This window comes from Galleria mellonella, unplaced genomic scaffold (genome assembly GCF_026898425.1).
Source record: "Galleria mellonella isolate WM207_F2 unplaced genomic scaffold, CSIRO_AGI_GalMel_v1 utg778, whole genome shotgun sequence".
In the NCBI taxonomy this organism is placed as follows: domain Eukaryota; kingdom Metazoa; phylum Arthropoda; class Insecta; order Lepidoptera; family Pyralidae; genus Galleria; species Galleria mellonella.
Genome location: NW_026442150.1, coordinates 2,491,189 through 2,508,858, shown reverse-complemented (window position 1 = coordinate 2,508,858; position 17,670 = coordinate 2,491,189). Strand labels below are relative to the sequence as shown.

Here is a 17,670-nt window from a genome sequence, read left to right as displayed (position 1 = left end):
TATGTTCCGAAAAGATAAAAAAATTGCAGTTTGTTTACAAAGTTCATCAATTAAGTATAAGTTTAATTAAATTTAAAAAGTTCCGAAAAGTGCGTCATTGTAAAAAAAAAAAAACTTTCTTCGACATTCAACTCTCTAAATGTTATCTGTAAAGACTTAAACAGTAGGTGTGGGTAAATCTGAATATGACACAATATATATCTATACGTATATATTGGTACAATAACGAATATGTTAAAAGCCTGTTATTTAAAAAAAAGAATATTTGATAACAGACTTTTAACATATTCGAAAATAGATACCCGACCGATATGGGCGATATCGAAATGGCTAATGAGGTATTTTTCCGCCATCAATATCCAGAACCCAATATATAGATATCTGTACGGTATTCATATTACCCATGCTCAATAAACAGTTCCTAGGACCCGAGAATGTACTGTGAAGCACCTCGTATATTTCTGGGCCGGTATATAATATACACACGGTCGGCCATAACCATTATATACACCTGTAATGGAGAAGCATACATTACGGTGGCTGTCTGATTGGCTCGCACGAGTACGCCTGCTGACTTTGCATTGGACACTGCACATTCGATTTCGACCCGTATACATATCGTAAAAGTTTTTTTTTTTGTTATTTTTTTCTTTGTATATTTAATATGTAAGTTTTTAAGGTGAATTTAATGAATTATGTTTTGTATTAATATTTAATGTTAAAAGTTGTTGTTTACGGTATGTATATTGGTGGGAAATGATGGTATTGTTTTTTTTTTTTTTTTAAGAAGGCTAACGTTTGTCAGTTGTATTTGAAAGTGTAGAGCAGCAAGCAAACAAAAACGTAGTGTAGGTAGTAGCAATAAATTAGTAGCCAACGTGGCCAACACTAACTACTCGATTTTGTGAAATTTAACTGTTGGGTTCTTGTGACTTTGTCACGTGTTCTTAACGGTTACATGTAATTTTTGCGTAGGTAGTAACAATAAATTAGTAGCCAACGTGGCCAATACTAACTACTCGATTTTGTGAAATTTAACAGTTGGGTTCTTGTGACTTTGTCACGTGTTCTTAACGTTACATGTAATTTTTGCTACCAAGTGTGTGGTACCGTTAGACTGGTCTCAATTTTGGAAATATTATAGACTGATATTAGGGCTGCTGCTGATTTTATAAAATATATATTTCAGCCATAGATTATAAAATTTTAGTGAAATTTAACAGTTGGGTTTTTGTGACTTGGACACGTCAGCCTCACGTACCCAAACAGTGTAAGCTGTTCGAAACTATTAAACACATTAAATATTGACGCTGTCTTAACTGCATATCAAATAATAGTGGCTCCATTATTATGATATGGAATCATGTATTGAGGGCATTCAACTTTAATAGAATCGACATTTGAAGCTTAAAAATAGTGTGTCGAGAGCAATGTGTATTCTGAAAATGCGAGACAGTTGTGTTTCCGCTTATAAAACATTGAAAATCCTTACAGTACCTTCGTTTTATATGGGGCCTACTAATTTTTCCACTTCTGGCTTGCTCACTACTGTTTGAATTTCGAATTATATAAATTGATGGGGAAAAAGTTCACAATATTTTTATCACGTAATTAAGTTCATCGATTGAAGTAAAAATAAAAGGAAAACGATTCTAGAGCAATGATTTTCCATAGATTAAGAAGATTTTGAATAAAAATAATTAGTTTAGCTTCCGTTAAAGTCTTATTTTTTGTCGAAAAAATATCATTTATTTATATTTATTTAATCAACTAGAAGGGCTTCACTGGTTTTCAATATGCATATCCAGGAAAATATCCGTAGAAGAATAATTACTGTAATTCTTATAAATAATACAACATAAAGCAATATAAAGTGATAGATATAATAATATATATATTTTTTGTATATATGCATGTAACAATATATAATAAAACTGTATTTTTAACTAGCTTTATATATAAAAATTATATGGTTACCAGACGAAATCCCATCTAGTTTCGACATAAATATGTCCTAGTTCTGGCATGCTTGCTTGGACTATTAAAGGGGAAGATCGTAGAGATGGTGCAGTAAAATACTCGTAATATGAAATTGGTATAATGGATTATGCAATTTTATAAATACACTAAGCGATCGTTTTGTATGGACACCGTCATAATCAGTTCGCTTTTACACTGCCAATAGATGGCGATACTTGTCAAGTTAAAAAAATTTACGATACATTCGATGAAAATTTTGTTGCCAGCAACAAGACATCACTGTTCCTCTTAATGACACATCACACAAGTGCCATTGTAATGCTCGTAGATACTTGTCGGGCGCTCCTATAGATAAATCACAAATTATTGTCAAAATATCGCCGATGTTTATCAGTGGGTTTTTGTGACTTTGTCACATTTTCGATAACATTCAATGCGGTTTTGTCACATGTAGTATGTGATTTTGTATTACTGTTTCAACAATGGATTATTGTGGCTTTGTCACATCTCGTTAACATTGAATGCGGTTTTGTCACATGTAATATGTGATTTTGTATCGTGTCAATAATGGGTTTTTGTGACTTTGTCACATCTTGTTAACATCGAATCCGGTTTTGTCACATTAAATATATGTTTTTTTATGAACCCTTAACATTGCGAGAGCTTTAAAAAAAAGTACTTTCTAAAAATAAGTACTTAAAACCCATACCAGTCGCTTGGTCGCCAAGCTGTTACGAAGTACCAGGCGATGAAGCCTGCAGCCAACAATCCTCAACACGCCATATACGAAAAATATTTTTTTAAATATAATTGCAAAAATAAACACGAGCAAAAGTTTTTTATATTTTTCCTGTAGCATATTTATTAATAATATTTAATTACAGTATTGAATTGGCTAGAAGAGAGATCTCTTTCATAGATAAGTCCACCCTTGCTTGCAATATTAATAAATGTCTTATCTATATAGTGCAATAAGAAATACCATCATTTAAATATGTCGTATGCAAAGTCAGCGGGCGTCTGTATTTATAATTTTCTTTTTTTTTTTTGTTGCCATACGTATTAATAATTTCGTTAATTGTTCGTAACACGAAACGTACTTATTTTATGTGCATGGAAAATTGAAGACGAAAAAATGTATTTTTTTTTTTTTTGGTAATAGAAAAAAAAAATATTTATGTGTAAAACAACTGGTTTAAAAATGGAGAGTTTTTTAGACTGTAGTAATTATATTTTTAACGAATCAATTCTAAATACCTAATAAGTTGAAGATATAATTTTAAGATCGTATAAGGGTTTGTAAGGAGGAAATGTATGCTTTTCTGATATATATATATATATGATAAAAAAAAAATGTTTGCAAACACACCATGTTATTATTTACAATTCCATTATTGCAGTGAAATTGCTAAAAAAAACTTCCCAACTAAAATAGACGAGGGACAGTTTTCCTTTATCTGTGCCTTGCCTGTGCCAAGAACCATGAACTTACACTTCATGGGGTTAAGCACTAAGCGTATGGGGTTACATACTAAATATTTAAAAAAAGGGGATAATAAATTATTACATGAGAAAAAATCGCAGTATGGTCCCGGCATAGAATAGAATAGAATAGAAATCATTTATTCAAATAAACTTACATTGAAGCACTTTTGAAAAGTCATTACATTTTTTTTAATTTACCGCTCGTTCGGAAAGCTGTCTCATCACAAGAAGAACGAGCAAGAAACTTGCGTGATGCTCTTTTAAATAATTTTATTATTATTTTACATTTTTAAGTTTAATTGTGTGAATACAAACCACCAATTAGCACTAATTCAATTAAATACTCAAAAAGAAAAAAAAAAATTGAATACATAACCAACTGGTTAAACAATTAATAAGAGGAAATCAGTCATAGTGATTAGAGCAGACCAGTCCCTACAAGCAGCACCCGTTCACGAGTATGACGGATGAGCCAGCCATCACTGCGCTCGACCATATTTTAGGGAGCCCAATGACCCGGCCCACCACGCCGCCACAAGTCTGGACATTTTAGTGAGCATGACTACTCAAAACACTAGACCACGTCAAAGCTACTCACAATTGCCATCTGATAGTTATAGTATTCACATTTTACATAAGAATGCATGCGGCAATTAATACAAAAAACCGCTACGCTTTCATATTTCTAAAATTAATCAATTAAATCAAGAAAGCAATGAGAAAATAAAATTATAACGTTGTATGCTAATAAACTAATTATTTACTTGATATGTTGTCATCTATGAATTCGTCTATCCTGTAATAGGCTTTCTTACATAAAAATTGTTTAATATAAGATTTGAATTGCCTCTCTGTCAGATTTAATGCAGATTCCGGCAGTTTATTATAAAATCTTATGCAATTACCATAGAATGAATTACTGATTTTGTGCAGACGGCATTTAGGTAAAATAAGCTTATTTATATTGCGTAAGTTTCTACTTGTACAGTCTTTGAGTTTTTTAAAACTCGCTAAGTTCTTCCGTGTATACATAATATTTTCATAAATGTATTGTGAAGTAACTGTGAGGATATTTGAGTCTTTAAAGCACTGACGTAATGACTCTCTTGAACCCATACCATAAATAGAACGTATGGCTCTCTTTTGTAAAACAAATATAGTATTTATATCGGCTGCTTTACCCCACAGCAGTATGCCATAAGACATTATGCTATGGAAATAACTAAAATATACAAGTTTAGCCGTCGCCACGTCTGTTAATTGCCTAATTCTTCTAATTGCATATGCAGCAGAACTGAGTCTACTGGCCAATTTTGAAATATGGGGCCCCCATTGTAATTTCGAGTCCACTGTTATACCTAAAAAAACTGTATCATTAACAAAATTTACTATTTCGTCATTAAGCAATAACTGTGTATTTATTAGTCTTACATTAGGAAGTGTAAATTTTATACACTTTGTTTTGCTGGAATTTAATAATAGGTTATTACATGTAAACCAATTTAATATTGCAGACATAGCACAATTTACATCGTCTAATTGATTACTTTGACGTCCAATTTTAAACACTAACGAAGTATCATCCGCAAACAGCACTATATCTGCAATTTTCTCTACCATAAAGGGAAGGTCATTTATGTAGATTAAAAAGAGAAAGGGAGCATAGAATGGACCATCTCTTCCTGTCTCGTGGTTGTCGTAAAAGGCGACTAAGGGGGCTTAATAGTTAAGGGGAAAGGGTAGCAGCGTCCTTTTTAAAACATCACCAAAGCCTAACTGCGGTTGTCAACCCGCCTGCCAAACGTGGCAACTACTGGCAAAACAGTTAACGGCTGATATAATGAAGGTGATCCGTACACTTATTTGTGATAACCATGTTTCGTTATTGATCTCCAAGCGTATGCTGTACCTTTATTCTGTGACCAGGTGTATAACATATGAGGCAAATCCATAAATCTTTAAAAAATATACCACACTCAGCCATTTTGACATAAGTGACTGTGAATAGAGGCTAATTTTACCAGAACGAGACTTTGTACAAAGTCAATTGCTTGGGTACCTCTGTCCCATTCGTGTTTCAACCGTAAAGCAGTTGTGTTTGCATGGCTGTGTCTCCGTTTGAAGGATGGGATATGGCGTGAATTTACTGGGTACGGAGGAATAACCTGAGTCCTCAGGAATGGCAACGCATGGGTGATATCATGGTTGAAACAGTATACTCTGTTATGTCCATGGTACTGCTCATGTGTATAGGCGACGGTTACCACTTTCCATCAGGTGGGCCGGCAGCTTGTTTGCTATTCTAAGTTGTATAAATCTAATAGACCAGGTTCAATATGGCTTACAAGTGTCGAACCTTTAAGTCTTAGAGAGATTTTACCTTGTTCGTTTGTTCTACCGCTTGTACAACGGGTTGTGCTCAGAGGAATTGTTCAATATGATGCCCACGGCCACTTTCTACCATCATACAACTCCCTATCGACAGGGAGTTCATCCCGATATCCTGTATACGCACAATTAAAGTTTTTTTTTTTAATTAGCAAGAATTCAAACTAATTATTAAATATTTATAAAAATAAATTGGTATAAAAAAATGGCTCATTCAACATATATTTTACTATTTTTGTTTTATTTACAATTATTTCATAATACATCATTTCGTTAAACAGTTTTGACTGAAATGCACATACGATATTGTTGCATTGTCGAAAGAATTAAATTTTATATATATATATATATATATATATATATATATATATATAATAAAAAAAATATTATAAATAATAATTAATTTATATAAAATAAATTAAACAATTATACATGGAAAATTATACATATAAAATTGATACGAAATATATTATAGTGAGTATTTTATATTAATAAAACCAGATGGCTTAACGACGTGAGTAATTGTGTGCGGTTTTATGTATGTATCATGCTGCCAAGTTCATTTATACTTCACTCTCATGTCAGTATTTAAGACCGTTCAGTGTTTAGTGAAACAAATACATCAATGTCCATAAAAAATATATATTTCTCAAACATGCTTGGAAATGTGAGCATTATTTTGACAATCTTCTTCGAGATAAATCAAAATTGCCGTACTGGCCAGATACATGCGAGCAGCGGCCGGCAAAAGTTGTATGAAAATCCATATCTGTCGTGTTTTGCGGCCAGATAAATTACTATGTAAACTCATATCTGTCCTGTAATTTAAAAATGGAATGACCTTTTACTTTGAAATATGGCTACCAAGGAGGTAACTAATAAAAGGTTTTATTTAAATTTCGAACTGGCTTGCAAATAGAATGCTGTTTATTGAAAAAAAAAAAAAAAACAAAGGAACAATATGGCGCGTGAAACATTATTATTGTACGTAATTCGTCATTGAACTTAAAAAAGTAAAATTGTGTTTTTGATTTCCGCGCATTGTTTGAGAAAAGTACTATACAAGCCTTGGCCACAACTAGGCATTGATGCACCTCACGTATGTGTGCCTCGTCTGCGCCTCGGCCCACATTTGTACGTTCGTCCATCAATGCTTCAGTTGCTGGCCGCTGCAGTAATGTACTATTAACACACTACTTTAAAATTGGATTTTTTAATGTATTGATTCTATAGTCTAATTTCAACAGAACTTTAATTAGAATATATGCAAATATATAGCGGCGGTATAGAATTGGCCACCCGTTCCTTTCCCGTGGGTGTCGTAAGAGCAGACTAAGGAGGGCAAGGGATGGGCAGCAGCGTTCCTCTTAAAACATCTATAAAACCTGACTGCGGTTGCCAATCTGCTCGCCAAGCGTGGCAATTACTGGCCAAATTCTTTCCAAGGGGAGGATTATGTCCAGCAGTGGACAGAATATGATGATAATTAATAAAAATGTAAAGAAATCATTAACAGATCTGATCGTAAGACAGTATGCTGGTATCCAATAATAGTCTAGAAAAAAATCGATTAATTGATCTAGTGTTTTCATTTATTAGTATAATAACATTAAGAGAGCGTGTCTGTGATAATTATTAAAAAAAAATGTTTTTTTTTTCCATTTAAGTTCTGTTGAAAGAGACTAAGTTCATTTTACATCCACGTACATCTGAGTTGTGGAATGTGTTCCCTTTCTCACTTTCCCTCTTACGTTAATCACGTTTTTTGAAGTCTTTATCTTAATGATATGAGACTTCAAAAAACGTGTTTACAAACATTTAAAAGACCTGCGACGCGCAAGCGACTCCTCTCGTGTTGCAGGTGTTTATGAATGACGGTAGCCGCTTTCCATCAGGTGGACCGTCTGCTCGTTTGCCTCCCTAACGATAAAATAGAAAAACATTAAAAATGTAATGTATTCAAAACCTCTAACTTGGTTTATCTCTCATTATTTTTGTTAAAAGATTATATTTATTCACAGTCGTCGGCTATTAAGAAACATCGTGGGTGCTCATGCTTTTTTAATAATTAAATAAATAAATAGAAACATTTATTGCCAGTAAACATACAATTACAATATAAAATATAAATAACATATACAAAAAGTGTCCCATACTAGGCAAAAGGAACCGGCTCAGCTGTTGCTGCGAGTGTCCCAGCGCAATGTGAACAGCTGCACAGCGCTGGTTTTCAGCCAGTTCCTCTCTTAACAAAACAACCAAAGTGCAGGGTGCCACTGTAAATTAGGTACATCACCACTATTTTAGCTAAAGGACATTGCTTGCTGGACAAGTAAACGCGACTTGAATAACATATAATGAGGATTATTCTAGTTATAGTGGAATCTCGATTGTCCGGATATCGAGATGTGTACAAAAGTCGTTTGCTTGGCTACCTCTGTCCCATTCGTGTTTCAACTGTGAAGCAGTTGTGTTTGCATGGCTGTGTTTCGATTTCACGGGTGGGATATGGCGTGAATTTACTGGGTACAGAGGAATAACACCTGAATCCTCAGGAATGGCAACGCATGGGAGGTATCATGGGCGAAACAGTATACTCTGTTATGTCCGTGGTACTGCTCATGTCTATAGGCGACGGTTACCACTTTCCATCAGGTGGGCCGTCAGCTTGTTTGCCATTCTAAGTTGTATAAAATAAATACTGATTCAGAATTGGTATTATGTTGTATTGTTGTATTGGGTAAATAGGTATTATATTTATAGCTTCTAGTTTTTTTATATCTTATTGTCGTAAGTGACGTATGTAAAAAAAAAAACATTTAAATTTAATTACATATTGTTCGATTTGTCTTTGAAATCGATTATCCGGATTTCCGATTATACGGAATAATGGAGATTCTATTGTATATTACATCTAGCGTCATGGTTCCCCGAGCACCCACCGAGTCGTACTCTTCCCCTCCCTTGTACTTAGGAATCTTAGATTATATAGATAGTGTATCCATAGAAATGTTTCGAGAAAAACTGGTCAACTTTTTTATACAATTTTGCGTGATAAATATGTAGTTTTGCTTTTAAGCAAAACTATCACTGAGCTGTAGCTTATTTGAGTCACTGCGACACACTTGGTGAAAACATATCTCCACCCTTCATCTTTTGTTTTATATTTGAAAAAATGTAAATAATCTGATTGTATAAAGTCATTTGTTAATTTACGTGTGTCATAAATGGCTCGAATAAAGTGTTTATCAATCTTTATCTATTTAATTATGAGTGATTCTTTTATAACTTCTATATTTGTCTTTTTTTTATTCTTTATTCTTTATTGTACACAAAACATACTGTTAATCACAATTCATTATAAACATAATGTACAAAGGCGAGCTTATCTCTAATAAGAGATTTCTTCCAGCAGATGTCTTGTAAATTCTGCATCTTTTTAATGTGTAAACACTCATTTTATTTATTGAATAATAACGCCAAGATACATTTTATGCGTAAATATATATAACATTGATAAAAAAAATGAGTTTGCTATTTGACAAAAAGTTGACCTGTTTTTGAGGTTCGATGCTCTATCTATATAATCCTAGTTAGGAATATATATACCAAGGGAGTAACAGATAACATTGCCAACTTGTTGCAACTTACATAATCATTACATTATCATTCTCTTACATTCTATACATTTCAGTATTTGCTAACCTGTTTTTGTATTTTTATGCGTGCTCTGGATTGAGGTAACGTTTGATATTGAAGTGAGATAATTTAATATTATATGACAGGCATCTTGTAAGATACCACTCTTGTCTATTTCTTCTAAACAAGCATTGCATGGTTTTTTTTTCTTTTAAGAAACTCCATTAGTCTTGGGCAATCCTGTTAAATTAATTTTTTTCGAATATTCCAAATTGATCGATATTCCTTTTTTAAATACTAATAACACCCGTCAAAATTTAACTGTCTAACAAGTTTTTATAGTTTTTTTTTTTTTTTTATTTTGTCCCTATAGTCATTACATTTATACATAATCTTTTCGATATTCGATGTTCGAAGATTAAATTCAAATTTGTAAGATGTTCTTTAAAATTTGTCATGCGGCAACAAATTCATGGAAATGTTGCTATTTTAATAAAGAAAAAAAGGTGCAGTTCTTTATCTAATACTATTGTCTCTTACAGGTCTTCTCCGCTACAAGGTAGACTTCCAATCCATGCAGTTGGACGACGAAGAGATCGACAACCTGTACGACGTAGACGACTATTAAACGGTGCACGTTCGCCGAGGCGCGTCTCATCGGGCCTAGTCTCGTGAGATATGTGCCTCGTGAGAACTGAGCCTCGTCGGGAATGGCCTCGTTTTATACCGTGTAAGACAGCTTTAAGAAACATTGAATATTTAAGTCATTTTTGATATCAAATGTTTGTGTAACAAGGTTAACGTTATGTGGTTTGCAGGGGTATTGTTGTAAGATTTCTAAATAATATTATAAATGTGAGTTGAGTTTGTTTGTTTGGTGCCTCTTAACGCCTTTACGACTCGAGTAATTTGTAAAAAAGAGAAGGATATAGACAATTTTTTATTCTGGCCAATGAATATAGTGCAGTCACGCGGAGTTATTTGTATTAGGAGGATTGTTTTTCTCACTTGTCTATGGGTATTATATGGGTGTTTTAGTGACCCATAGTAAAATTATTGTAGATTACTGAAGCAATACAATAATATATTTTATTACAATTTTCAAAAATACACTTGAAAATATTTTAAATGCATAATTCTTAATTTGGGAATCTTAAACTGTTAATACAGGTGGCAAGATATGGGTTTTGATACCCATAAACTAGAGTTGTCGAGGGGTAAATTTATAATAGAAATAAAAAAAACTGTATATAAATCTCATTACCTTTAAATGCTCAATTATGTAATGCAGTAATATTATTATGAATTCTGAATGTAATTTGGTATGAATCTAAAATATGTACCCGTATTAATAAAAAAGCTTACAAAGCTGTCCAATGTAATAATCGATTATTGATCAATCGATAGTGTTGCCCGGATTAATCTGAGAATCGATTGGGCATTCGATTTTTTCTTTTTTTTTTTTCCTTTAAAGGCTAACTAAAATTTAAAACTTGAAGTTTGTGAGATTGCTAGAATTTTGATGATTGCCAAATGTGGCAGTGATAAAATTAAACAACTTTGACAAGCAATAATCCGTAAACTATAAGGTAATAATAGGTATTAATATTATTCTCAACTAGCGGCCCGTCCCGGCGTCGCACGGGTGGACATTTTTAACATTACCCTTCACTGCTCTGCTCCTATTGATCGTAGCGTGATAAAAGTGTACTATAACCTGCCCAGGAGTATGAACAATAATTGTACCAAGTTTCGTTAAAATCCGTCGAGTAGTTTTTATTTCTATAACGAACATACAGACAGACAGACAAAAATTTTACTGATTGCATTTTTGTAATCAGTATCAATCACTAATCACCCGCTGATAGTTATTTTGGAAATATATTTCATGTACAGAATTGACCTCTACAAATTATAAGTGTAGATTACATTCGATTATAACATTTGTCTATAAACGATTATATGCATATCGATTGCCCAATCGATTGTTCGTTATTTTTATTCGGGACCCGAATCGGACTCGATTAATAATCGATCACCAACGATATCCTGCAACGCAAAGTTCAAAACAAACACGGTATAAAACAACGCCAGAATATTGGCCGCATTCAGAACTGTGTCGCAATGTTGTGAACGAATTTTGAATAAGTGTTTTTATTAATTCGAAACGAGCCGAATGCGTTTATGAGTGATCAAGTAACGTGTCACTACGAGGATGATCCATTTGCCAGAAGTCAATTCTGAAATTAGAATTCAAAATGAGATTGTGTATTATATGTATATTTGTTGCAGTCAAAACTCTTAACCAGTCAAAAGTGGTTTTGACTGAAAATTATTGGTTACTAGCGGCCACTGCTCTGCTCCTATTGATCGTAGCGTGATGAAAAGTATACTATAACCTGCCCAGGAGTATGAACAATAATTGTACCAAGTTTCATTAAAATCTGTCGAGTAGTTTTTGTTTCTATAACGAACATACAGACAGACAGACAGACAAAAATTTTACTGATTGCATTTTTGGCATCAATATCGATCACTAATCACCCGCTGATAGTTATTTTGGAAATATATTTCATGTACAGAATTGACCTCTCTACAGATTTATTATAAGTATAGATATAGATCGCGAGGAGGTCGACCTGGTTGGGTATATTGCTAGCCATGAGATTCTCAGTCTCCATCACTAACAATCCCTTTCCCCCCGGTTAGGTTAGGTTAGGTACCTTTAACTGTTAGTCAAAAGTACTATTGATCAAAGCATACGGTTAAAAATACATTTGACTGATTTTGCTAGTCAATAAGTACTTTTTTTTTATTCAACTTAGAATGGCAAACAAGCTGACGGCCCACCTGATGGAAAGTGGTAACCGTCGCCTATAGACATGAGCAGTACCGTGGACATAACAGAGTATACTGTTTCGCCCATGATACCTCCCATGCGTTACCATTCTTGAGGACTCAGGTGTTATGCCTCTGTACCCAGTAAATTCACGCCATATCCCACCCTTCAAACCGAAACACAGCCATGCAAACACAACTGCTTCACGGTTGAAACACGAATGGGACAGAGGTACCCAAGCAATCGACTTGGACAGTCTCCCTCTGGTTTTGACTGGTTAGAGTTTTGACTGCAACATATTAAATTTGAATAGTCCACATAACTGTTATAGATTCAGATTTTAATGTGTTATTATAGAATCTGTCTCAGAATTCAGAATTATTATTGTTGAGAATGTGATTATTTGTGCGTAGTTTTATCATTTGTCACTCTGACAAATCGGCTCCATTGAATTGTTACGTGACAGATTTCTGCGTGCGGCCTTAGTATGTTTTTTTTAACACAAAGCAAACAATTATTACGTATTTAGTGTCGAGTTAAACCGCTGTATTTATATAATGATAAAAAAAAGATATTTCACGGCCATTTTTATGGTTCCGTAGCGAATGGCAAAGAAATAAATCTTTCGTGTATTAAAATGTGATATATTTTACAATAGATTTAATTTAAAGAAATTTATGTTAAATTAAATTATTCAAGTGTCCTATAATAAGTAAATGGAACTGATTTTTTTTTTGTTTATAATATTGTTGAATATTTTTTTTTAAATTAAATTACAAAAATGTATTTGTGTACCATCATCAGCATATTAGCCCTTAACTGTCCACTGCTGGACATCGGCCTCCCCCATGAAGAGAGGGTTGTAATGTGCCAATAGTTGCCACGTATGTATGTCTTTGTATATTAATAATATATAAGAATAATTCATCCCATTTGCCGTAAGCTACGGATCCTTAAATTGTCCATGTGGTAATGGCCGATTTTTAACGTATTTATTATTTCAATTGAGGGTAAGTCGATTACGGTTCGTTTAATTTTGTTGTACATTAAATACACTGATATACTTCAATAAAAAAAAAAAAACAACCCATTACCCATTCTTTGTCATTTTTAATTTATTATACTTCTGTGTATTGTGTCTTATCGACTTACCCTTTTTGCGATTAACAATTATTTATTTTGAATTCAATATTAATAATTATAAAGTTAATTTTCGAATAATCGGTTCGCATTTTTTTCTTTTCTACCGTCATGCATTCCTAGACAAACCAAGGAACTGATATCTGTTAAGCCTTATGTATTGCGAATAAGTCACAAAATTGAACGCAACGTGCCTTATGTGGGTGTGCGTCTTCCAATACGATTTTACGTTCATTGTGCCTTGTTTGGTTATTATACCTTGTAAATTAGTAAATTTATAGCATATTACGATCGCTGTTGCCACTTTAGTGACTTTCTGGCCAAATCTGGCAACTTTGGAAGTTGTCAGCCCCGAAATTTTTTAATATCAGTAGATAAATTTGTCACATACTATCAATTTGTCCAACTACTTGTAAACGTAGTAACGTTTTTAATCACTATTGCAAATATTTAAATGTACCAATCTAGATACTTTCGGGTGCTATTTAGCTAGAAAGTTCGTAACAGAACTGGCAACATTGATTATGAGCTACTTAGAAAGAGACGGCCAAGTTGCACTGTAGTTGTTAGAGATAGCATACATAAGCGATTTTTCGTCTCTATTCCACTTTAGCTATTCATAAATTTTAAATTAACGGTGATCACTCACAACGTGAGCGCTTATTTACATCACCATAAACTTGTCATAGTGACAAATTGTCACTCTAATAGTGCATTCTTTGTAGACATTAGCAAGTGACAAGTATTAGCAAAATTGGCAACAGTGACAATTGTCGTCCGTATATTTACTCTCTAATGCAATATGCGGTCCATACGTGTATCTTTGTCGCTTTAAAACACCATAATATAAAAATTAATAACAAAATTGTCATATTGACAAATTGTCTTACTGATACCGTGTCACGATGACAAATTCTCACAACGATCTGAAATAACAAATAATAATGGAACCTATGATTTACACGAACGTAATATGTCACGAAATTAGAGGAATTGTTAAATTGTCACTGAATTATGTTCAATAAATTGAAAATACAAACGATTTAGGGTTTTATTGGTCCCGATATAAGGTTCAATTTTAATTACGAACATGAAGAGAAGCAATATGAAAATTTGCTTCTAACTTAATTTTGACATCACTCTTTATTCGGTTATTGGAATAGCTTTTAAATATATCAGCGGGTCTACCATGAAATGAAATTCCGAATTTTGGGACTCAATATCGTGTTTTTGTTTACGCCAAAATCGGACCAATAAATGGAGTTTAACATTTCGTTCGTCATACATGCTATCATAAAAGTCCAAAGGAACGATATTTTAACATTTTTAATATTTCCAAACGGCATTATTATGTAATTTTAACATCAAATTTCTGTTTCATTTGACTCCGAAATTTTGGAAAACATTTCATGGTAGGCCCTCAGGCCAACTTTCGAAACGAAGTTGGCTAAAAAATTGGATGAGGAATAATTGAGATGTACTTGTTAATTTTTTTTTTTTAATTATTCCGATTTCATATTAATTGAATAATAAATTCTAGTATGAGCTTTGAATTTGTATAATCTAGGCATTAATAGATAGAAAAACAGCGCGCTATAATGGTTCCTTTGTAACTTTTCAAGCACAGAACCCTAAAAATAATGCGCATACGCACTTAAAATTGACGAGTGCATAATTTAGTTAGCGCTTTATTTTCAGTGCAGTTTTTAAGTTTTTTTTTTTTTATAAATCAATGAAAGTAGGTAAATAAAAACTGATGTCATTTTTTTTTATCTAATTATTATTTTTTTGTTTCAGCCATTTAATTTATACTTAATATAGGCTCCTCTATTCTGCCGTTATATATTTGGCGTCTGTGAAAACTGTTGTAAACAATAATTTAGCATATTTTTCACAAATTTCCCTACGACTAGACGTCTTTTCTTAATGTTGTATTTTTTTTTTTTTTTATTTTGATCGGGGCGACGACGTCGGCGAGGAAGGTTTTAGCTAAATGTTACTGATTAGTATAATTACCATGCAATGTTAACATTAGACGACTCTCTGGACTGTACGCGATAAATAATAAAATGCTGTAGATAAATGGAGTTCGTTTTATTTATTAACCAGCGGGTGTATCATGAAATTCCGAAATTTCGGACTCAATTTCGTGTTTTTGTTTATACCAAAATCGGACCAATAAATGGAGTTTAACATTTCGCTCGTCATACATGCTATCATAAAAGTCCAAAGGAACAATATTTTAACATTTTTAATATTTCCAAACGCCATGTATTATGTAATTTTAACATCAAATTTGTGGTTCGTTTGACTCCGAAATTTCGAAAAACATTTCATGGTAGGCCCCCAGGATACATGCCTCGGCAATGAGTCTGTTAGAACCCATTACTAACAATTCCTTTTCCCTCAATACCATTTAATTTTCACCCATTAAAAGAAAAAACTTATGGGAAAGGCCTGTTCAGCAGTGGTCAGTTAATCGTTGATGGTTAACAATGATCTTTATATAGTGTAGATGAAAATATGAGCGGAATTTTGAAATTTTAAGATTTTGACTCACGGTTCAAAACAAAGTTCGCAAAAAATAGATACTACACGCGAGCAGTCGCAGGCAGAAACTAGTCGCGGCATATGTGAGTGCAAGTAGTTGTGGAATAGAATGTGGTATTGCAGGTGTTCATAGGCTACGGTAACCACTTACCATCAGGTGGGCCGTATGCTTGTTTGCCACCTCAGTGGTATAAAAAAAAAGTACATTTTGTTTAAATATATACAAAAAAAAAAATCACAGACTGCAATCTTGGAAAAAGTAATTATTTTAATTAAAAAATTAAATTACTGAACCGATATTGATGAAATTTCTATGGGACCAATTTCAATTCAAGTGTATCCCTTCACATAAGAATGTTTCAAACCTATAAAAATATATAATTCAGACGTCGTTCAATTTTAGGTCAGTTCTAAAACTAAAAATCTTTTTTTTTTGTGGGTGTCTAAAGAAAAAAAAGTTGAAAGATTCCTAGAATTCAGCTGAAAAAATTAAAATAAATTTGTGTGTGTGTGGGTCAACTCTGGACCCGCCTTAATGGTAAGGGGAGACGAAATAGGGGCATCGGGACAAATTCCATTGCCCCGCCATCTCCGAAGCCACTGCCTCCCGAGTCACTGGGTTTTAAGCAGACACACTGGTGTATAATAAATTTTATATGGGAATCGCTACTTCCAATTACTTTTAACAGATGGCGTTATACGTGATACGCCATACTCGGGTCATCGAGTCTATTTATAAATAATGACGGAATACGGAGGAAACGAACATAAAAAATACAAGCAAACTGAGGACTTCCTCGCCTTTCTTGAAATCGATTGTAAAACAGAAATTTACTTATACAAAACTTGCTTTTGCTAGAATTTGATATATCCGTCGCATGTCGAGTTATTATTAATACCTATAATAAAATTGAAACTAGACAATGGTCGATTCTGGGTGACCATTTCTCTAAATTTTTTTTTTAAACTTTATTGACCAATAAAACGTAGTACAAAAGGCGTACTTAATACTATAGGCATTCTCTGCCAGTCAACCTTTACTGTACTAGCAATAAAACTGGTAGTCCGCTTAGCGATAAAGGGATTATTAGCAGGCAGGTATTCCTGGCAGGTTGATCACCACGAGCCCCCCTGGCAACCATCGTACTGAATTGCAGATGTGTTCATCACGATGGGCTAATTGACTTGCTTTCTTCGTCACTTATCATACCTAACCACAACCCCCACTTCTGGGCGAAAGGGATTATTAGTAATGGAGACCGAGAATCCCATTGCTAGCAATGTACCCAACCAGGTCGACCTCCTCGCGGTACCCCCTGGAAACTATCATGGTTAATTCCTGATGAATTCATCATGATGGGCTAACTGGCCTGTTTTCATTCTCATCTATCTCCTTTCACTGGTGCCCCGCCAGCGTATACCGTTAACCCAGACGGCAGCCATTCCATTATCACCCATAAAAAAAAAACGAATAAACTGGTGCATGTTTCACCTCGATACGCCATCTAGTGGTATGCTTAATTAGTATTTCCTACTTCTGAAATTCACGTACGAAGCAGCGGGCGAAAGCTAGTAAAATGTAAAATTAATCATTACTCGCGACTTTTTATTTATTTATTTATTTAATACTTTATTGTACTGATAATATA

General features: G+C 33.5%; 1 protein-coding gene across 1 annotated transcript in view; it reads left to right on the top strand.

Annotated features, from left to right (window-relative positions):
• LOC113510103 (eukaryotic peptide chain release factor subunit 1) overlaps positions 1-15,554 on the top strand; it is a 36,617-nt gene extending 21,063 nt beyond the window's left edge. The window contains exon 9 of the mRNA XM_026893520.3: positions 10,035-15,554. Coding sequence (XP_026749321.1) covers positions 10,035-10,120 — 86 coding nt within the window. The 3' untranslated portion in view covers positions 10,121-15,554. The remainder of the gene's footprint in view (positions 1-10,034) is intronic.
• Positions 15,555-17,670: the final 2,116 nt, after the last annotated feature.